The 23,193-nt window shown below is 40.1% G+C and overlaps 1 protein-coding gene across 4 annotated transcripts in view; it reads left to right on the top strand.

Moving 5' to 3' along the window:
* Positions 1-23,193, top strand: part of znf385a (zinc finger protein 385A) — a 67,857-nt gene that overhangs the window by 18,360 nt on the left and 26,304 nt on the right. For 3 of the 4 annotated variants that reach the window (XM_086069865.1, XM_086069867.1, XM_086069866.1), the window contains exon 2: positions 13,878-14,041. In XM_086069865.1, the coding sequence (XP_085925991.1) occupies positions 13,878-14,041 (164 nt within the window). Of the gene's footprint in view, positions 1-13,877; positions 14,042-18,071; positions 18,385-23,193 lie in introns of those variants that run through there. The other variant, XM_086069869.1, reaches the window with a different exon arrangement.

The following is a 23,193-nucleotide window of genomic DNA, read 5'->3' as shown; positions in this document are numbered from 1 at the left end:
TAGGCAGCACGGCAGCTGACTGGTTCGCACGTCTGCCTCCCAGTGCAGAGGACGTGAGATCGAGTCCGGGCTTCGGCCTTCCTGGGTGGAGTTTGCATGTTCTCCCCGTGCCTGTATGGGTTTTCTCCAGGCACTCCGGTTTCCTCCCACATTCCAAAGACACGCATGGTAGGTTAATCAAACACTCTAAATTGTCCCTAAGTGTGATTGTGAGTGTGAATGGTTGTTCGTCTGTGTGTGCCCTGGAATGGCTGGCAACCAGTTCAGGGTGTACCCCGCCTACTGCCCGAAGCCAGTTGGGATAGGCTCCAGCACCCTGCGACCCTAGTGAGGAATAAGCGGTTAAGAAAATGGATGGATAGAAAACATGTAAATATTGTAAAAGGCGATTGTCACTGCTTCACTTCACTAATTTAAATAATTCCTGAAATGGATACTGGATATTCTACCAAAGTTTCACCAAAGCTCCTGAAGCCTCAGGTGTCACAGATTATTTAATAATTTCATACTGACAGTTCCAATGAGAAAAATTTCCCCTGAAAATTGCAGGCTCCTCTTTTAAAAAGTTTGTGTCTTGAAATTGCATCCCGCCCGTAACAAACCATCATAGTATATATATTTATATTTCAGAACGTATAGCTCTATCAAGGCCTGTATTTTTGTGCTGCAATGAAGTACGGCTAAGCGAACACCTCCAAATAAACAGGGCTTCTTCGACAAAACACTGCTTTCATAAATGTCAAAAGAATAAGCTTCAAACCTATTCAAAGTGATTATTCCCAGCAACCTATAGAGCTTTGAAACCACACAGATATACAGAAACGTGGCTAATTTTCTTCCCCTCCTCTCTGAATCCCTTTTTAAATCCTAATCCCCTCTCTACCTTTTTCCAACTCCCTCTCTTCTTGCTCGCTCCACGTGGCTCTCATCCGGGCCAGGATTGGCTCCAGTGTGAGACACAATTACAGAGATGATGGCCACTGTCAGTCAGCAGCTCACAGATGAAGCCGGGCCTCTTTAACATGCTAATAGAATGCCAGATTCAATCAAGGCTTTGTATGGCAGCGGGGAGCGACGCGCTGCTCATTATGAACGAAATCATAATAACAATGAGGCTGTGCGGCGGTGGCATGCGGCACCTAAGTAGCCACAGCGCTGGACTTATTCTATGCACAACCTCATTTCCCTTCTTTTCTTCTTCTGGTCCTCGGGATGGTGACATGGGGTTGAGGAGCAGCAAGACTAATTTATTGACCAATTTTCTTGCATGGGTTTTAATTATTGAAGTCAAAACTATTGTGTATTTGTATACAATTGTAGGATGACATGAGCACACTCAGGTCCCATTAATATATTCCACTCTTGTTTGTAAATACTTCAGCAGCAGCAGTCTAAGTGCATTCAAATGTTGGGGATTCTGTATTTCCTCTCTGTGAGAAATGTTCAAATCTGCTTACTTACAAGTGAGAGGAAAAGACACACAAAAAAATATGAAATTGGAAACATTTAGAAAGCCAAAGACAAGACAAGTACTTTGCAAATAATGAGGGATTGAAAACACAAATGAAAGGAGACAGGTCAAATTCAACCTGATGGCTGGTCTAAGAAGTGCGCCTATTTCTCCTAGAGGTCAAATAGTATATGCAAATAGGCCTACATGAACCGGCAGTTATCATCTGCTTCATGCTTGACATGTCTTGTATAATCCATCTAATCTATGTTCTGTGTCTGCAATGAAGCATTCGTGTCAGGTGTGATGCTAGATCTATCCAAAGTTACTATTGATTACAAATATGACAATATTTGTATGGGCTGAATTATGATGCTCATTATGAGTATGGGGATTCGCATCATTTGATTTTACAGTACTATCATGCGTTTTGGTCCACTGCATGGTGCTTACTTGGTTCTTCACGGCTCCACAGTTGTGCCTTGAGAGATAAATGTCTTAAATTATTTTGTATGCAAATGCTTTTAAATGTTTTTTTTGTTTTTTTTACTATGTGAAGCACCTTTTGTATTAAAAGTTCCATATAAATAAAGCCGAGACACAGAAAGATATGAGTAAACATAAAATAAACTTAAAGACTAAATAAAATCAGTTTAGTATAATGCTAACAAACAATGCAAAACGCCATAGATGGGCTAACTAATGGACTTGGTGTTTGAACACATTACGTACATGAAGACATGTACGTATATCCTTTCCTATTTTTGTCCCAAACCTCAAGATATATTTTTTTTCTCTGATCACATTCAAAGTCACATTTAACAAGCAGATTGTGCCACATTCAGCATCATCATCATCATCATCATCATCATCATCATCATCATCATCATCATCATCATCATCATCATCATCATCATCATCATCATCATCATCATCATCATCATCATCATCATCATCATCATCATCATCATCATCATCATCAATGCTCATTAACAAACTGCTTTGAAAATCTGCAGCATGCTTTTCATCCACGGTCTACTTTGTTAGAAACGCTTACCACTGGGATGTGATTGGTGCTTGTTCATTTTTGGTTTTATCATCACTTATTAACAACATTTAGTGTGATCTCATGCACAGTTGCGCTGCAGGACTGAGATTTATTCCAGCCAGAAACAACCACAGCTCGTCGAATGATGCATTCCCTGCTCTCATGGGAAAAATATGCTAAGTGGGGGTGTGCAGAAGATATCTGAAGTGAACATTCGCCAACTTTTGCTTTGATAAAGCGGACGACAAAATGGAAAGAGTGGCTTCAAGAAAGATACAATTTACAATTTGAAATCAATATTTTAGCATTGACTTTTCAAACGTACAACTCACACTCTAAAAACAGTTGGGTCAAAAGTAACCCAATTATGGATCAACAATGGAACGATCCACTTTATGGGTCAATTTGACCCATATTTCTGTTTTTTTATACAAAATGACCCAATTTTTTTGACCCAAGTAAAGGATCTGACCAATATTTACGAGTTGCTTTACACTAACAAACCCATTTCTTGACTCAAAGTTGGGTCAAATTGACCCAAGTAGAGGATCGGTCCATTTTTGACCCAAAGTTGGGTTATTTTCACACACACCTGCTTAGCTACCTGCTGTTCGCCATGGATGGATGCTGATTTGAACAGAAGTGTCATTTGTGGTGCCTGCAATGACAAGTGACATTACAGTGGATACCCCCCCACCCCCCCCACCCCCCTCCCCCTTCGGCTTGGGCTCCGTTCCCTCAGGGATGCGCAGTGAGCTTTATGTTAGAGCACATGCTTGTTTGTTAGGCTACTCTATATTCATAGACAATACAAATCCAGTCCCCTCCCCCCCACTCGATTAGGCTGATAGCATATTGCCCTCGAACCTCCTTGGAGGATGAAGGTCAATGAAATGGACTGGCAAAGACTGGGCATCATCAGCATGTTGTTGTTAGTGCTGGTCAAAGAGCACAGGTGTGCGCTTTTAAATGCCGTCATCACCCGCATTGCACCAGCCCACCCTTGTCCCGTCCTTTCCTTTAGGGCTGGGGGTCTAATCTAGGAGAGAATCTGTTGCCTTTGTGGCCGTCCACCAAAGCGCATTTGGGCTGGTCCAGCTGATCGAATTCCACACCTGAGGGCGCAGGTTCCTGGGAATAAAGTTGCCTGCTATTGTTCCGGCAGGGTGTGTGACCACAAGAGAAGCATTTTGTGGTGACTGTGGGAGCTACGTGATGGAAAACAAAGAACAATAGAGGGCAGGTGGCAGGAAGATGGGGCCGCTTTTGTGTCACCTTGTTCTCCCCCTGAGTCCACTCCCCCATTTTCTTCCCCCATCCAAGTCATCAAGTCTAATCCCCTCGCAGCGCACTGGATCACTGTCCTGCAGCAGACGCAACAAAGCAATGCTCCCCTTCTTCTTGAACCGAATTCCAGCAGTTCATCCATCATTGTCTCATGTGTTGCCTTCAGTCCGTGACATTCAAGCATGTCTTTAAGATACCTCTGTCATCCTGTTACAAACCTGTCTGGCCCCCAGCCAATGGATAATCATTTACCTGTGCAGGAACATATATATATATATATGCATACTGTGTATGTTTATAGTAATCGTTTGTTATTTAAAATTAATTTTACAAATACAGTATACCGTTATAACCTATATTTTGTATTCTCTATGTAAGTGGAGGAAGACTAGCATAAATTTCATTGCTCAGGATGGTTAGACTTAGATTAAGGTTGTGTTTTTACTGCGCAAAGGACAAATAAACTTACTTCAATTCCGAATCATAAATGTCATCCGTTTAACTATTTATGTACTTTTGTATTACTCAACATATCATCATCGCTCATCTACAATAATATTATATACACAAGATCTCTTAATGTGAAGAATTCCTACTCTGAGAAGTCTTATACATTTTTTGTAAGAATGCTATTTTTAACCGATACCGGTAAACCAATAATTTAGAAAGTGCAGATGTCGATAACCAATAAGTAAGCCTGTAATTGTTTGCAAAATGAACTTGAATTCAAATATACTTTGGAGTCCTACTATAAGTCTAACATGTACAAATACATCAAAACATTGTGTAAAGCACCATGAAACTGAATTTGATTGATCTCCCTAATTCAAAGACAACCAGTAACTCATTTTGAGTTTGCAATGTATTTGTACGTTGGACCTATAGTAGGACTCGAAAGTACATTTGTATTCAAGTTAATTTTGCAAACAAATATCGGCTTACTTATCGGTTATCGACATCGGCACTTTCTAAATTATTGGTTTATCTCCATTGGTTGAAAATAGCATTTATCGTGCATCCCTAGTTTATCCGTATGATGTCAAATTGGTCGATAATTGCCGATAATTATCGTGCATCCCTAATTTTTTGTATAATCAACTACTACCAATATGCAACTAGCATATTCAACAATTAAGTGTAGGCATCTTCTGAGGTCGAATTATTAATAAAAGTTGGGAAATGTGAAGTGCTGTGATTGTAAGAGATGGTCGTGCCGCTGTAACTGGATGTGGCCGAACGGTTGCGTTGATATTTTCGGGTCTCAAAGACTGTAAAGTAAAACCGATTCCTTCATGCATATTCATATTTAATGGCTCTTTGAAACAATTTAATGGTGACATTTGGAATGGTAATCCCTCTCTGACAGTATCAATAATGAAAAATACACTGTGCTGGTTTACTTAATAATGTATCCAGAGAGTTTTTTTGTTTGAAAGATTAATCTGAGAGGGTACCCTAAGGAGGGTCAACAAACAAGAGTGCATTCATGTTCTACTTTTACTGTATTGTTGTTGTGATAAGCAGTGCAGCATTAGCAATGTAGCCTATTTGTTCACTTTACAATTAGCCTGTGCTACACATGAAACACGGTGAATTCTATGTCCCCGTCATCACTGGCCGTCCTCTCCCATTAGCCCTGGCAGCTATTTGTCTGTCATTCCTGACCTCAAACCAGCACAAACACTCTCTGTCACCAACCACATAAACGCAGCAACACCAGAGCCCAGCCTTTTTGCACGACAAAATGATTTTATGCCAGGTCTGCGGTTCAGCCTTGATTACATGTTGTGTTTTTATCGCGCTTGGAGATAAATATCATGAGGGAATGCAATGGGACTGAGCCAATTCCAGCATATTTTCATTAAGTATATAAATCCTGTGCTGAGTGGGTGAGCGCGTGTTGTGACATGCGGCCCAGATACAACTTCTCACCTGAAACCCCTGAGACACATGCTTTTATGCATCCACCTTCACTGTGCTTGGTCATCAACTGACTTGTTATTACAAAGTTAAGGAAAAATGAATATTATCAACCAATCAAGATCTTTCGCATTTGCCATCCACCAGATCTGTGTACATGTACGTGCATGTCGACATGCGAGCGTGTGTGCCTGTGTTAGTGAGAGGTGCCCCCTCCCACACACACACGCAATCCCTCAAGCCACAAGTACAAAAGCCGAGCACTTCCAAAGTCTCACTTGCTGCCAGCCCAGGAGCCAGCAAGAGATTTATCTCAGGGATTAAGCGGTGTGCATCTGTGACTCACGTGCATTGGCCTTAGCGTGCGTGTGTGCGTGTGTGTGTGTGTCTGGTCTTGTTTTTCATACATAGTGGTGCCAACATTCTGGGATTTCATAAAGTTGTGGGGCCCACCCGTCCATGTGGCCCCACAAGTTTAGACCTCTTTTTGAGGGTCAAGACTTGGTTTTTAGAGTTTAGGTTTGAATTGGGTTATGGTTGAGGTTAGGGTAAGCAATCATTTTTGATGGTTGGGGTTAGGGGAAGGGGATAGGAAATGCATTATGATGATAAAATTGCGCCACAAAGATAGTAAAACAAACATGTGTGTGTGTGCGGGTTTATATCACATCATCGGAACCATTTTCAGTTTTTTTTTACTATCATTGTGGGGACCACGTGTCCTTGTGGGGACATTTTGGTGGTCCCCATGAGTCCAAACCTCTTTTTGAAGGTCAAAACTTGGTTTTAGAGTTTAGCTTTGAATTGGGTTATGGTTGAGGTTAGGGGAAGGGTCTAGGAAATGGATTATGTCAATGAGATGTCCCCACTAGACATGTAAACCCAACTGTGTGTGTGTGTGTGTGTGTGTGTGTGTTCAAGACATTGTGGTTTGGTGAGGTGAGAAAGGTCACAGGCAGTCATTCCATTATTTTTACATCATTTCTTAGCTTCACTCTCTCTTCATCGGTTGTTAGAAAACTCCTGCATGTCTTGTAAAGTAACAGACGGGCAATTAAACCCCCCCATGCCTTGATTCAGCGACTCGGGGGAGATCAAAGTGGGATCTTCCTGGTGGCTTTTGGGGGAGCTTGCTACTGTCATATTAATCCAACCGGTATGTTATTACTACTGTTGCATCAGCCCTTTCATTACACATACCCCATAAATTCAAGGTTTAACCTGGCTTAAAATTAAATAATTTCCCTATGTTTTGTGGGTTCCCATTTTGGAAGAAAAGCTGTGATCTGAGAAGGGAATGTTTAGGTGTTTCTTTTCACAACCCAAAAATGACCTTTAAGATTTTTACTGCAGTCTGCACTTTATTTAATAACGCAGTGGCGTTAGTAGCCTTATTGTTGTGCAAATTGGTCGTTTGGGAATGATCTAAAAGGACCTGTGATGACAGAGGGACATTTAAGACACACTTCATAACTGTGTGCTCTTCTCCAATGTGCGCTGTACATTGTTTCACAGTAACTAAGCCCCTGTGACCTTTCTGACACGCCCTGGCTGACACACACGCTGCCGCATTCACACATACCTTACATGCGACCTCTGATGGTATTTGTGCAAATGAAACATGTTTAAGCCTTCCGAGCATTCTCTGAATAATCCTCACATTAAAGTATATCAGCAGCAATCCCACGCAACACATTCAAATAGATCTTTATCACTCTATCAAAGCTATATTTTATTAGCTTTTACAGGGAACTTTAATTAGCGCACAGGATTAAAAAAAAAAAGACGGTACTGATACATCTCGAGTGCTTCCACACTATTTATTTATTTATTTATTCTAGTGATGATTTCAGCAACGATTTGAAGAACTCACGGGGACCCACAGAGAGCAGTACCCTCTAGTGGTCACTTCCAGCTATTAGCGAGGCAGGAATCTTTCTTGGCTTGAAGGAAAAAAGCTTCGCCCACACTCCAACGTAGTGAAGGAATACATTTAAGTTTGACTTGATAAAAGCTGACACCTCAGAATGGATCTGAGGGACAAACGCAGTAGCTGCAGCAGGTCATCATTACTCCATTCGATGCCATCTTTTTTAACTGGAGCGAGTCCAAGCCGAGATGGTTTTCAGTTTTCACGTTATCTAGGCATGCAATAATTAATATTTTGGACGATATCTGACAAGGGCAGCCTGCTCGACGTCATACTGATTTGCAATTTGAGATTTGAAAAATGAAGCCGTGGGATTGCTTTACGGAATTATTTGCGTCATCTTCGAAGTGGGTCTAAATCCAAAAAGACATGTAAGTAATAGGAATGGCTTTTTCTTGACTCGCTCATCCTCTATCATCTTGACTGCGCTGCTGCAACTCTGTGCATGAGCTGAATTTTTGTCTGCTGCCTCCAGTGCATCTAAAACAGTGCATTACTGTCTGTAATGGCATCCATGCTCACGTGACAGGCAGCCGTGTGACCTGCCGGGCCTGGGATTTGATAGCCAATCGCAATAGCACGGGGCCACACTTGTTCCTTTTTTCCGTCTCATGCAATATGTCTGAAAACTACCATTGCTGAAATAAATTGGCTATTTTCTGTCGACCAGAGCGCAGGTGTGTACACACCGGGTGCATCAAGGGGGAGGTGATACGAACCCTGGTGGTTTAAACTTAACTCACGACACAAAAGGCAGCAAGTTGGCACATAGTGATCAATTCTTTAAAAAAAGAAGCTTCAAGCTGTTTGATTTTACTTCCAGTTGAAGCTTACTGTCAAATTAATTATTATAAAAAAATAATTAGATATATATTTAACTAAAACACATCTGCTTAGCTTAATGCTAGCAAACATTCCAAAACGCTATAGACGATTTAACAAATCACGTCTATGTGTTATAACATTTGAACACAAACGATGCATCTAGTCATACAACATAATGACACTCTGAGGCATATATTCTTTATCCTCTGCAAAAAAAAAGTGATATTAGGGCAGTTTACTAAGGAGTTGGGACTTTCTCCATATATATTCTTATGTCTGTATTATATTGCCCTCGGGTGGCAAAGGTGGAAAGTGTTATTTCCTAAAAATAAAAACAAGTTATCAAGATTTTTTTGGGAAGGGGTGGTGCATGTATGGATAACTGGCATTTCCAATCATTTCATTAGAGAAAGATGTTTTATTATTATTATTATTGTTTTATTATCTTAGCGCACCTTGGTATAATAATAGATCATTTATTTGGAAGAAATACAGGGCACCTAATGCTCAAGGTGTTCCCAAAGCAACTGCTTTATATCTTTTAACTGACTCCCACTAATGTATGCATTGTGTAGGGGCAGCTTTTCGTTGGATCCAAAAGCCAGCAGAAATTTCCAGTTGATACCATAAATGATGCATGCTTCACGGTTCATCACTAAAGCTGCTACTTGGCAAAGAACTTGAACAAAGACCAAAATTATATTTATTTGCCTCCCTTTTATCATGCAAATCCGAGGTGGGGGATGTTGTCAAATCTCATCGGCCTTTCTGTCGTCAATATGCCAGCATCAAACGTTGTGTCGACCTTCTCGCACCTTCTCGCACCGTGAGGAGGACAGGTGCCTGCTTCTTGGCCCTGCACAAAGACAACCTGGCACCTCTTTCTTTTCAGCAAATGTGTGTCTGCATGCCTACTTGCCTTGTGCCCATTGACCCCCCCCCCCCCCCCCCCCGAATGCACCCAGAACCCTGTGGGGAAGCAAGCAGGCTGTGCGACACAACCTGAAAGGCCTGTTAGCTCATCTCGAGATGGGGGAAAAAACTCTCTTGGCCTATATTAGCAGTTGTGCAATAAAAACACACACACACACACAAAAACGTGAAAAAAATTAACTCCAATTTGATTTGCCCAAGATTCTTCTGCATAAGCGCCTCTCTCTAACTGCTACTATATCAAGCTGGCGTTCTATTTTGAGGCGCATAAATAGGAAGCACACCATTACGAAGTTATTTTCATCCAAATAATTCAACAATGGAAAATTAGTGCGTACGTATGTATATACTACAGCAAGGCCTATTGAGACAGGCTGGCAAATCATTCCAAATGGGAAACTAATTTGCTTTCCCTTATATCTCGCTCTTACACCTCCTCTCTAATTTGAGCCCTTATTGCTTGCCTCCATATTGATGCACTCTATACTGCACCATGCAGCAGCCTCCTCTTCAGAAAAAAATAATCCTTGATTGAAGTACTGTAACTTTCATTCATCATTGGCAACTACATCTTCAGTTTAGCTGTGAAGAAATTAGTAACTGAGATTCTGTTTTCAAATGTTAAGCATTGTTAAATCGAAAGTCTACAATGTCTTAAATTCATTGCAAAAAAAAAACCCAGTGGCTTATATTTACACTTTTTAAGACACATCAGAGGTCACACAAGCCAACTAATGCATGCGCCATGCAGCTATTTTTATATGATTAATTAACTTTTAGGAGGTCCCTAAAGAGATTGGAATGAATGAATGAATGAATGAAATTACACAGTTGGAAAACAGCAGGCCCACGGTTTGATCTATGTTTTTACATTTATATGAAATTCTGCAAAAATCATAATTATATGGTGGTACAATAAAAAATTAAATTTTTATTGATCAGACATCTACGTATTTAAAAAAGAATGTTCATTTTCCAAGGCTGTCCACTCTTGGTTTAACAGCACAAAGAATAAATAGTCTGCTCTACAGTACGATGCTGTTTTGAGACTCTGTGTTTCTCCCCCGCCAAAACACACACAAAAAATAGCACTAAAATATTATTTGTTGGATTTTATAGGCAATGTTAGGTAAGGCTAAAATTCACACATTGACAATGAAACTTTAATTAGCTGGATGTTGGCCAGCCAGAGTACTGATACCGACTGTTGGCGTCTTGATACCGTACTGTGTTGTGGAAGATAACAATTGTATATATTGATATACAGTGGTGCCTTGAGATACAAATTTTGTATTTAGTTTGTTCTGTGTCCATGCTCTCAACTCAAAACACTTCCCCTGATGAAATAAATGGAAAAGCAATAAACAAACAAAAAAACAAAAAAAAATATTTTTAATCATTAAAAACAGACCTCTGTTGTACTTTATAAAAACAAACAGTCACGGCATAATGAAATGCAATTTAAAGAACCATTGTGCTTCAATTCAATGGACATTCTCCTTCTGGTGTGTGTGTTTTGGCCACCTTGGGGGCATAATACAAGCTCACGGACATACAGTACAAGTAAAAGGAGATGGTCACAGATCCTCAGCAAGCTGTAATATTGGTCTTTCTTTATGGATGATAAAGAAAATATGCCTGTGAATAATGTTGTATTATTTATCTACGTGTTGATGCTTCACAGTCATGTTTGCACAAGGAGTCACAGACAGGAATGTAAGCTGTGTGAAAATAAAAACAGGGCCCTCGATTGTGTTATGATAAATGCAGGCAAGCAGCCAAATATTTGTTAAAACTGTTTATGGTGCAAGACCTGAGGAGGAGCTGCCATCATCAATCGCCGAGACCTCCCACTTCACAATAAATCGGAAAGTACTGAGTTTAAGTTTCATGAGATTTGCTGACATTTAGTATTTCCTTTTTCCAGAATATTTTAATGCTACCAATTTGTACTGACTACATTTTAAAATCAACACATTTGTTTTACATGTATCATATACTTGATATGATACATGTAAAACACATTTGTGCTTGCCATTGAGCCGATTAGATCAGGGACAGTTTGTAAAGCTTACTCACAGTATATTCAAGAAAAAAAAAAAACCTATACCTACATAGAGGTTACAATGGAAATATTTGTTTTAATTTTGATTTAATTTACTAATGTCCATTTCCCTAAACAGAGCACGTGAGTGTGTTCGTTTCTGTAGAAGTGTTGTTAATGTGGCCGTGTTTTTAGTGTTCAAAGTGCTTAAGTAGAGGTAATGATGCAGTCCTCACCACCTCAAGGCCGACAGATGCGCAGCAGAAGGCAATCTGTACTTGACAGCACTTTCGCTCAGTCTGACAAAGTCACTCTCTCTAATCCAAACTTTGTCGAGTGCATCAGTTAACATCATCCACGCAGAAGCCGCATTACTTCCTCTCATCCCATTTCAGCTGGCTTAAAGCTTGATGAAAATGCAGGGGTGTCGAAAAAGCCTCAAATTACATCTTGCGAGCGCAGAGGCAGGTAGATGAGAAATCTCTGAGGGCAAGAGGGAGAAAAGGCGTGCAAGAGCAAGAGTGAGAGAATATGTTGTAGCTCGGAGCAATCCCCAAAAGGAGAGCAGCAAAAGCTTTAAGTCATGGAGGGAATTTGAACGCCAGCGCAATCCGGCGGCGGATATTAAAAGGCTTAATCCGAGAGTTTGCTGACGCTGAGTTTTGCTGTGTGGGCCCCATCACTATCATCCTTGACAGAGGTTAAAGAGGAGACAAGACGGGAAGAGTAGAGATGGCGAGCACTGGGAGCCAAGTATTATGATGTTCGCTTTGCATGTAGTTTTAGGGAAATTAAACACTGGAGGGTTGCACAGGTGTGTTCATTTTAATTTCTTAATTTTACACTAAACCTACAAAGGCCACTAGACCTTCTTTTCACCATACCTGAGAGGTATTCAATGGCATCACTGGTTACAAAAAAATAGATAAAAACAAACATTTGACGTTGACCAAGGCAGAGGCATTTAAAATACAGTGACTAGTTACAATAATGGTTTTAGTCTTATTCTCTACAGCTGTAAGATGTTACATAAGGTGAATTGCTGATACTGGCCATCATTTACATTTTAACAGGTGCGTGTATTCAAAATAGTGGAAATTCAGAAATCATTAACGCTATCAGTGAGGGAATGGCTGATTATTTGACTTTTGTGTTGCTCAGATTAATGACACAGACATGCTCTTTTGACGCTGAATTAGAGCCTAGACAGTGACAAACCACCGATTTAGCAAAATATTTGATTAATTATTCAAAGGCAACCCAAGCCACATTTTATACATACCAGTGAGAAAATGTGTTCCACAAACACAAAGATGGATGTTTAGTTGAAATTCTGCCTTTTTATAGTCCGACTGGTTATTCTGTGCTACCCTGTGATTGGTCAGAGTTTCATCCGGGGATGTCATAATGTTTGTCAGCAACAGGGTAGGGTACAGAAAAGTGACTGACGACCAGTGTTGTGCTCGTTACTAAAAAAAAGTAACTAGTTACAGGTACTAGTTACTTCATTTTAAAAAGTAACTCAATTACTCTGACAATTACTTAAACAAAAAATAAATGTGTTACTAATTAAAAGTGACTCTTTAGTTACTTAAAAAAAAAAAAAGAACGTTCACTGTTCCTTTATAATCAACTAAAGTCAAGTAAAAAGCGTATTTCCACATTGAAAAAACTCATCTTGCGCTTGCGTTGACTCTCCATGACTGCCAAATCCGATACCCGCCCACCATGCGTCTTCTTCGTTAGTACGGCAGGGGCAATCCATTGTAAACAGGAAGTAGCACACAGCAGCCATCCATTCATAATTTGAATCTGAACCGCTTGTCCGCACGAGTGTCGCAAAATTAAATTATTAAATTAAATAATTTATTAAGTATCTGATTAACGCACTTTATTGTAACGGTAACTGATTTACTGTATTTAAAAAGTAATGCGTTAGAGTAATATTTATTGTAAAAAAAGTAACTAAGTTACAGTAATGCGTTACTAGTAACTAGTTACTGTTGACTACCATCGACCTAAAACTATAACAAAAATGTGTAGATTATTATTATTTTTTTGTTTTTAATTAATCTAGTGGAACTATGGGGCAAGTGGATACATGGTATGAATGTCATAAATGCTGTACAGACAAGATCACAAAAAAAGCATTTCAATTTGGAAAATAATTTGTTAAGGGGTGTTCTTTGGGCGCTTTTCAAAGATGTTCAAATGAAATGTTTCCACAATTCACAATTAACTAATACATATTGTACAGGCTGTTGATAAAGATGTCAACCATGTTGTCATTTCACTCTGTCACTCCGCTGGTTAGCGTTTCTCATTTGAAATCTGTCTCAAAGCGACACAAGTAAAGCTGTAGAATACATGAATCCAGTGATGTACTTTTGTAGGGAAGTAAATGTAAATGTTTTGAATATGATATCATTTCTGTGTGCAGGAGGTATAAATCGTGCCGGGGCAGCGATGCCAGCGTTCTTGCGGACCCCAACAATGATCCAGCCGCACCTGGACATGAAGCCCTTCCTGCAGTTCCCCATGGAGGCCCCTCCTCCTCCTCCTCCACCACCACACAGCATCAGCCTCTTCCACAACTTCAGCACGGTAAGAAGTGAAAGAGAAATTGAGACTACTTTGAATGACACCAAGTCATTGCCACAGTGTGGTGTTATTACTGGAAGGATTAAATGTACTGTGGAAACGTAATTGCATTGAAATTGACGCGCTGGTGTTACTGTTATTGCTTACAGAACGCTTTTTTTTATGGTCAGTGCTGTTGTATCACCACCCGTGTGTGTCTTTTAATTTACGAAATGGCTGCCTCACATCAACAATGTTGCATCTTTGTCTTTTTGTTAGTACAGTACATTAACCTTGCTCATAGGAGAATACATAGGAGCAAGAGCCAACCACATATATTGTTTGAAAACAAACTTACACATCATTACTATCGACAGTGGTATTTTGGGGTCGCTACGGTGACATTTAGGAGTTGTGCTCGTATGAGTCAAGGCTGATAAATGAACGGTAGCTCCAGAGCGTTGTACTTCAAATAGCACAGTTTGTTTGATTCTGTGTTTATTATGACAGGGTGGAACTTTCCTTCTCCCCTCGGGCCTTGAAAAGATGTTCATAATTCACAGCAGAGCGTGGCGGCATTCAACACTTCATCAATTCAGCATAATGTTGCTCCTCCAAACTGCATTTGAGAATGTCAACACTTTTCTCATCAATATGTTAAACCACTAAGCTTTGTTCTCCGTGGGGAATGTTGTCAGGCTATGCCTCTTGCCTGATAAGCATTCAACCAAACCATCACCACCTTGATTGTACAAGGCATAAAGAACGCTGTAACCTGTATGTAGCTGCAGTATTTAATTTTGACGAGTACGGTAGCTCCTGTTTGCTGACATGTACTCTTAAAGAGTGCCAATACTCTTACTGAGATGGTTAAAATGATTGGAGATTGTCTAAAAGTCACAAACTGTCCAAGTCATTCAGGCGTGGACGAATGGTTGTAGAATCAAGGTTGAAATTAATATAAAATGATTAGACTTTTTTTTTTAAATATCAGTACCTTTCTTTTTAAGACATATTTTTATCTATAACTTAAGATGCATTACTGTTTTTATTTTCTCATAATTGTGACTTTTAAATGTTTGCCTCTTCGTCACTTCACATCACTTTCAGCTCAATGTTGCTTGAGACAACAAGCTATTATGAGCAATATGTGTTACCTAACCCATTTTTAAATCCATTGTTATCCATCAATTGAGTCTTCAAAATCCCCTGTTCTCAATGTTATATGAACCTGCGGCCAGGAGAGGGGGCCACAGGAGAGGCAGGGAAACAAGTTTGACCTTGCAGCAAATAACACCTCCATGCAGTTCATTTAGATTCAGCTTTCATATCTCATTTTACAGCACTGTAATGGAAAAAGAGTGGCCCTGATAGTTTAGTGGTTCACTCGCCTGTCTTCCATCCATCAAGCGTCTGTCCAGTTCCTATTGATTGACAGTGTGAATATCAGTGCGAATGGTTGTTCTCTGTGTGTGCCTTGTGATTGACTGGTGGTGACCAGTCCAGCATGTCGTCGGCTTTCAGTTGGCTAAGACTTCCTGTGACGCTAAACAGGATATAGAGAAGGGATTGGTGGGGAGATGCATGGATGGATGAATGGATGGATGGATGGATGGATGGATGGAGGATCTGACCAACATTTATGAGTTGTTTTACACTAAAATGCAAATTTCTTGACTCAAAGTTGGGTTAAATTGACCCAAGTAGCGCATCTGTCCATTTGGGTTGTTTTTGACCCAACAGTTTTTAGAGCGATGGATGGATGAGACTGAAACCTACCATAATTGAGAGAATTTGAAGGCTGGAGCTTCCTGATGTCTCAGAATGTGTGCAACGCATGATACAAACTGTTTAGAAAATACAATTAAAAAAAAAAACTTTAACATAGTATGATGTTTTGACAAAGAGGAATTTTATTACCTCCAGATGGCCCGGGTTCTTCTTCAAGTCAGAGAGAATGTGTTTGCAGCTTGATGTGGAAGAATAATTCAACACTCTTCCATTTTCGCTGCGTCTGTATGAATGAAGGAGAAATGCTGATTAGCGTTTAAGTGTTTTAAAAGCTTCCTGGAGTCTTTCTGCTTTCTGTATATATTTAATATTTCACTGGAAACTCACTATTATTGCAGCCATAACATTAAGAAACATCCTTGCACATTTAGCTAGCAGCGAGTCACTCTTTGTCTCTTCAGAATTGAGCTTGCTGAGTTTGTACATCTTAATTAGGCCTACATTAACAGTGAGGGTTATTACCTCTATAACAGAGGAATGGCCTCTCCTATGTCACCTCTATATATACAGCTTTAATGGTCCTGTAATATGATTTGTACTCCACTTGCCCGTCACTGCCAATGGGGTTTTGGACAGTGATGGGGCTGGTTTACAGTATAGTATGTGTTGGTCCCAATATAGACCAAATGCTCTAGCTTCTTCTGAGGTAGAGGAAAGGTCAGGAAATGGCAATTTGTCTTATCAGGCAAACATCAACATGATCAACTTTGCAGAATAATTGGTGCGGTCATACATTCAGTTTATACCCCACTGAAAACGTAACACTACATCATAATACATGTTTCTTTATTATATTCAGAGTGATATACCAACATGTTTTTCTATCCATTGTATTCTTATTATTATTATCACATAATGCATTGTCTTTACTGTAGGCAACCGTTCTTCAGTGATCTATATGAAGGAGTAAATGATCAAAAGTATTTAAATAACAAGAGAAAAGTAGTAATATGAGAATTAAAGTCCTGATGATAGGTGAAAATGTCGTAATCTTGACATGACTAAAGTTGTCATTTTGAAAAGACAATGTCAAAACTCACACAGGAACATAAACACAAATGTCTGAGTCCAGCAGCCGCCATTTCTCTCTAGAGAAGTGGCGTATTTTAATTAAGTGATGTCATGAATATTTGATTTTGGGAGGGCATGGATCATTTCTGGTTAATAATTGAACCATCAATCGCTTTATTTATTAGACTTGAGTTTTACTTGACAGTCTTCATATTAATGCAAATATGCATTTATCCTTACATTATTACATATTCTTGTAATGTTGCATATTGTCAAATATATCTTGTTGTTGTTTTTAAATCAGTCTAGACAAAATACTTTTCAGATGCAAATAATATTGTCCTACAGCTTTATAAGGCATGTGGTGTCAATTTTGACTTAAAGGGAAAATCAACACCAACATTTGACAATAATATATTCTATGCAGCCCCACTGGTTTAAATTTGGTATGCTGGTTAATATGAGTTAAGTAGCAAAATCCCCCCGTTTTTATCCATCTCAGGGGGTGGCCATTTTTGCCACTTGCTGGCGACTGAAGATGACATCAATGTTGCTCAGGTCTCGGGTAACAACCAATCGCAGCTCAGCTTCATAAAACAGGTGACCAAGAGGCTAACCAAGAGTTACGTCGGATAAAATAATATTCTATTATGTGATTCAAGTCAGGCGAAGTTTACTTCTAAAGAGACAAAGGTTGTCTCAAAGGGATTCACAGGACCACCGATGACATCACCACCTATGTCATCAGGCCAGAATCTAAATGGCAGGTGGTGAGGCAGGGCAAGAGACTTGTTGCATACTAGATGATATATAAAAATGTCTACAGCAGTAGCTGCTCTCATTTTCACAGGTAGCGCATTCCGGACCTCTGGATCCAGTTTAGCAAAAGGCTCTTGAACCTGCTGACTTTTCTTTGTAGCTATTGGAGTCTATGCACACTGATGACTGTGTACATCTTGACGAGTGTTGAATTCATGCAAATGCAAGTATACAGTGACTTTCCAAACACCACGTGCAGAATATAATCAGTCTTGCTTGGTGAGCAAAGCAAACGTTTCAGCTTTGCATGGTTGTTTTAGATTGGCTGGACATTGGCAAGCAGGGGGGTAAGTGGAACGCTCTCCTAATCCTTCAAGCACATCCAGACAGCAAATATGCATGAGAAGGAGGGGAGAGCGAAGGAGAAGGGGAGGAGACACTGCAGTGCAGCTTGAGGGACTCACCATGGCAAGCATTAAGGCATGGTGAAAGAAAGCTGAGAGCAAGAGGAGGAGGACGCTAGACAGAGGGTGTGGAAACACTTGCGGAGTTTGGAGAGAGCATCCCTACATCTCCAAAAGGTCAAAAAGGACAACCCGAGGCTCTGTCGGCCGCAATGCACCACTAGTCCTTTAAAGTTTGTTTTCATCTTTGAAAAGTAAGCGGGCAGCTGAATGAGAGAAGAAAGTGTATCACTCATTTTCAGTCTCACACACTCTGAGACCCAAACACACACCTGTGACAACAGCACACACACGCGAGGGGAGATGCAGCTCCAAGCTTCTACAGACAATGAGGACAAGAAGGTGAGTACACAGCTCCTTGGGAATGTTTTTGTTTTCTTCTTCTTCTTCTTTCACCCCGCTGTGTCTTAATCTGGCCTCCAGTCAAGCACAACTTGTGCTTCAAAGGCTGTGTTACATCCACTTCAGTGCAGATTACACTGCGAGTGGCAGAGTGGTGCCACTGGGAGCATTCTTTGCTGCTCAAGTTTTGACATGATGAAAACAGTGTGCTGTCTCAAAGTGATCAAACACAGCAGGGAAGTGAACTGGAAAGAAGTGCAAGATAGCAAGACAAGACAGGAAACAAGACTGCAAGATATGACAAAAGACATTTTTTGGAACTTGAGAAAGGCTCTTTCTTAATTCCTTTTGGGTTACAATGACATATACAAGACAACATGCGGTTTGCTTTAATGACCAGTTAGAAGCCTAGCATGTAGAAAAAAAAACCCCTTTCTAAACAGGCACAGCAGCCTGGTCACATGTTTCTGTGGGATGGCATTTCACTCCTTCAACGCGCTTGTGACACTTGCTCAGGCGTGAACAGAGCACCCAAACGGATCCTACTTGTCGGCTTCAGGTCAGGACGGGTGGCAGGCCGCTCCATTCTTTCTACTCCCAAATCGGGGGGAGGGTGAGGGGTGTCTCTGATAAACACCACTCTGTAAGGGCAAGCGTTGCCAACTGGGAGGGTGAAGTTCTATCCAAGACTGAGGACGTATGACGTTTCCTTCGATGATGACAAGCCTGATTTTTCCAGTGATGAATGCTGCCACACTCTACAAGCAGGCTACAGATTGTCAACAGGAGAGTCAATAGCAACAGTAGAAAAGCTGTTTAGCCATGGCAGTGAAGCGTTGGCACATTTCGAGTGCACTATAGACTCACTGATGTAATGCATTCCACAAATGGATGTTTCTTATAGATAGAGTATCATTTCAAAAGGAAATGTGATATAATATGTACTTGCAATGTTACGAGAAACATTCTACACAAATATACAAATTTTTGTTTTCTGTTCATGACATGGGTCACATACAGTGTACTGGTACACTTGACTGACTGTGGTGAATTTCAGTTCTGTCACAGTGATGGTGCAAATGTGAGTGTGAAGAATTTTCTGCCCCTGTGATTGATTGGCCTTTTGCTTGAGGTCAGCAGGGATAAACTATATACATCATAAAAGGTGGATCGATGGCTGTTTATAAAGTTTATACTTGAGTATAGTGTCAGGTCAACTCATTTAATTATTAGACATTCATTATTGTCATAGCTTTACTGGTTGTTTGTTACACCACATTGCTCTTTTTTTCTTTTTAATATTTCAAAATAATACAATTTCCTCCAAACAGGTCTCTCTTACAATTTACATTATGCACCTTGTTGCTGTGGTATACAGTAGGAGCGTACTAGACTTGGCCTTGCACGAAAATGAAGATGCGCCCGTTTGTTTACGCCGAGCGCATGGGTGCCTCTCTACGAAAATAGAGCCTTCGTGTGGGCTGTCTACCTCATCTTGTTAGGTTGAGATGGCAAAAAGTACTCACAAGTCTGTTCTTCAGTAGAAGTAGAGACACTTGTATAAAAAAAAGACCCAGGTTAAAAACAAACAAACAAACAAACAAACAAATCAAAAAAATAATAATATAAAAATAAAAAAATATAAAAATAATTTTAAAAAAACAATTACAAATTTACAAATTTACAAATTTTTAAAATAATAATAACAATAAATAAATAAATAAATACAAGTAAACCTACTGATTTACTCCTTAAGTAAAAGTAGAGAAAAAAAGTACAGATTCTGAAATGTACTTATGGTACAAAATTAAAGTAAAATATTATTTTAACTGTCAATAGCCCTTGGAGCATTGAAATGACAACATTTTAAACTAAAGTGCCGGCTAGCATTGGCTTCTATGGGATCCAAATAATGTGTTTCCATAGCTTTTCTAACATTCAGAACTGACTAGTGTAAAATGCAAAATTAGCTAATGACAACAGCTGAAAAAACTCCTTACCCGTACAGTAGCCCATGTGTTTTTTCAGATTAGATGGGTAATTTTTGAATGCCCCGATCTAGAGCTAGTAGTAGACAATACATATATCTACCGTATGTTCAAATGAGTTCAAAACAAGTTTTTCAAGACTCTAGATGATTTGCTTTGACTTACTGAAATGCTGAAACAGATTACAGTACTGGCATTTCAATTAATTTCAAAGGGGAAAGATGATTTGTGATGTGACTATTTTGAGTTGTGAGCTCATATCTGAAGGCACTACTGTAAATACAACGCATGTGGGCCTTGTTGACATCAAAGCTTTTGGATCTTCACACTCTCAAGAACCAGCTGACATAATCACAGACTGCTTACTTGCCTGAGCTTTAGAGGGAGTTTGAGTTGGTTTCTGTGTGAACTCCCCCCTGACACACAAAGGCCTCTTGGCAGCTGCACAGTGTTTTTAACAGCTGAATCGACTGGATGGATCGTATCTGACCTCCACCCACGGAACTGGATTGAAGCCCATAATTCATATGCACAGTTACCTCAGCTCATGTTAAACTCTCTCCAGAGGGGCAATGGCCGGTCATGGCGCTGACGCCCTTGTACAGCATGTAACACACACCTGCACCGTGCTGCTCATAATAGTGCAGGTAACATCTGACACGAGTTTGGAGGCTTGCTGGAAAATGTGGAGTGCAATGTATAAGACCGAACTCTTTCAATATACACATACAGGATCAAAATACGTACTATAGGCCTACTGTATTGATATGTTTACTGTCTGGAAACTGGGGCTGAACAATCAATCAAACTCAAGTCAACATTGCAATGAATACAAATTTCAAATCACAAAGGCTGCAATTTGGCAATTCAGTGTTTATGTTATGCACCTTATCGCTGTGGTATACAGTACTATTACTATTACTACTCTATTCCACTGAAGTCAGTTTCTGGGGAAATGAAGAACAGGACAGCATTCATGCTGCATTGGAAAATTCACACGAGATAAGAGTGCATGATGTTATGTTTTTTTGTGATAGGATGCCCAGCCATGGCGTCATTTATGGTTTAGTCTTTCTCCCATTTCCCATCAGTTCATCTCAATACATCCCTGTTCATGTTTTTCATCTGCTCCTGATGCTTATCCAGATGTGTATTTCTATGCCTTGCTATCACCCAGATTACCATCTAAGACCTCGTCTCTGCATGCACTTTAACTTGTTTCACAGTAACTTAAGCCATACAGAGATTCGCGTTGTTTATACTTTCAGTGTAAGAGGAAATTCTCAGCTTGAGGATATCTTTATAATAGATGAGTGTGACAGTGGGCGTGAGATGACTTAAGGGAAAGCCTGGCGATGGGCCAAATTGAGTAATTTCTTGTCTGTGAACCTTCCCAAAGCAGCACGCTTGCATCACATTTGGAAGACTTTCTGGAATATTTTGTCAATGTCTTATGATTTTTTATAATGCACAACACCAATTGCATTTTTTCTCTCTTTAGGATATGACTTTTGGTTTTCCTCCTACATATACCCAAACAGTGCCACACCATTTTACGTGTATATATATATTTTTTTTCAAAACAGTCTGCTATTGCTGCAAACAAAGTGCCGACCAGTCTGTGGTGGAAACCCACATCATTGACTTGTTGCCATTTTGCAATGAATGCTAAATTAATTCACCCCAGCGTGAGTCCTTTAGTGTTTAGGATGAGGTTAAAGTACCTAACCCGAGACAGTTAAATATATATGAGGTGCTTAACAGCATGCTGTTGATTGATGAAGCAGCTGCAGAAAGGTCACGCAGCAACAACGTAAAACCACAAACTTAGGGGATCGCAACCACCAAGTTGTCTTGGTTGCAGCAAGTGCAGTAGGATGCTGCTGCCGGAACCGATCTCCTTGTACCAAAAATGTTCAATTGTCATTGATACTGTCAGGAAATCATCCATTTAATAATACACAACAATGAGCTGTTTGGCGGGATGTAAAGAATAAGCGAATTGCGAATGCGTGAAAATCAAGTAAAAAAAAAAATTGCTACCAAACAAAGCCGTCATTTGAATGGCAGTGCTGAAAGTGTGTGCGTAACTGCACACCTTAAAGCTTGCAAGCACGACTTTTAGCTTTAAGTGACAAAACGACAGGTGCACTTGGTGCCATTATTTACTGTTCTTATGGAGTTTATCGGCAAAAAAAACACCAATGCAAAGCTCGAGAAGACGGAAGTGTACGGCTGTAAACCTCCGTTCACTCTTCCCAATTTCCAGATTGCCAAAGATCCAAACGGACGTATACTGTAAAAGCCCCCCCCCCAAAAAATTTTTTGAAACACATTTATTTTGTCAATATCCCGAAAGCGGTGGAACAGACGTAAGCATCACAAAGCTTGCTAGCGGACGTACGTATAACCAAATGGAGTGATAGTCATTTAAGAACCTGCCTTTAGCCCCAATTGACCCCCTTCAGTGAAGAAAGCTCCTACCCGTCTCTTGATTGCGTCCCGATGTTGTGTCCTCAGTCCAACTCCCGGTAAAGTGCACACATTCTGTCAAATAATAAGCACTTAAATAGGCTTAACTGTCGTGTCCCGGCAGAGGGCAGTCAGTAACGACACGCTATTCATGTTTAAAATAGATTAAATGAAAAACATCATCTTTCCAATGGTTGAAATGGTCCAAATCAGCGCTTCCCGTGTTAGACTCGACTAGTTTTCAATGACAAGTTGGTAGCAGGCTACCAGCCGGCCTACCCATAATGCACCGCGCTGCCGAGATGCGCACTTCGCTTATACTTCTTCTTTATAAAAAAAAAGATGCTTC

This window comes from Leptonotus elevatus, chromosome 2 (assembly GCF_054856555.1).
Source record: "Leptonotus elevatus isolate MCC_2025b chromosome 2, RoL_Lele_1.0, whole genome shotgun sequence".
NCBI classification, from domain to species: domain Eukaryota; kingdom Metazoa; phylum Chordata; class Actinopteri; order Syngnathiformes; family Syngnathidae; genus Leptonotus; species Leptonotus elevatus.
Note: the sequence above shows the minus strand (reverse complement) of the source record. Positions and strands in the feature narration are given on the sequence as shown.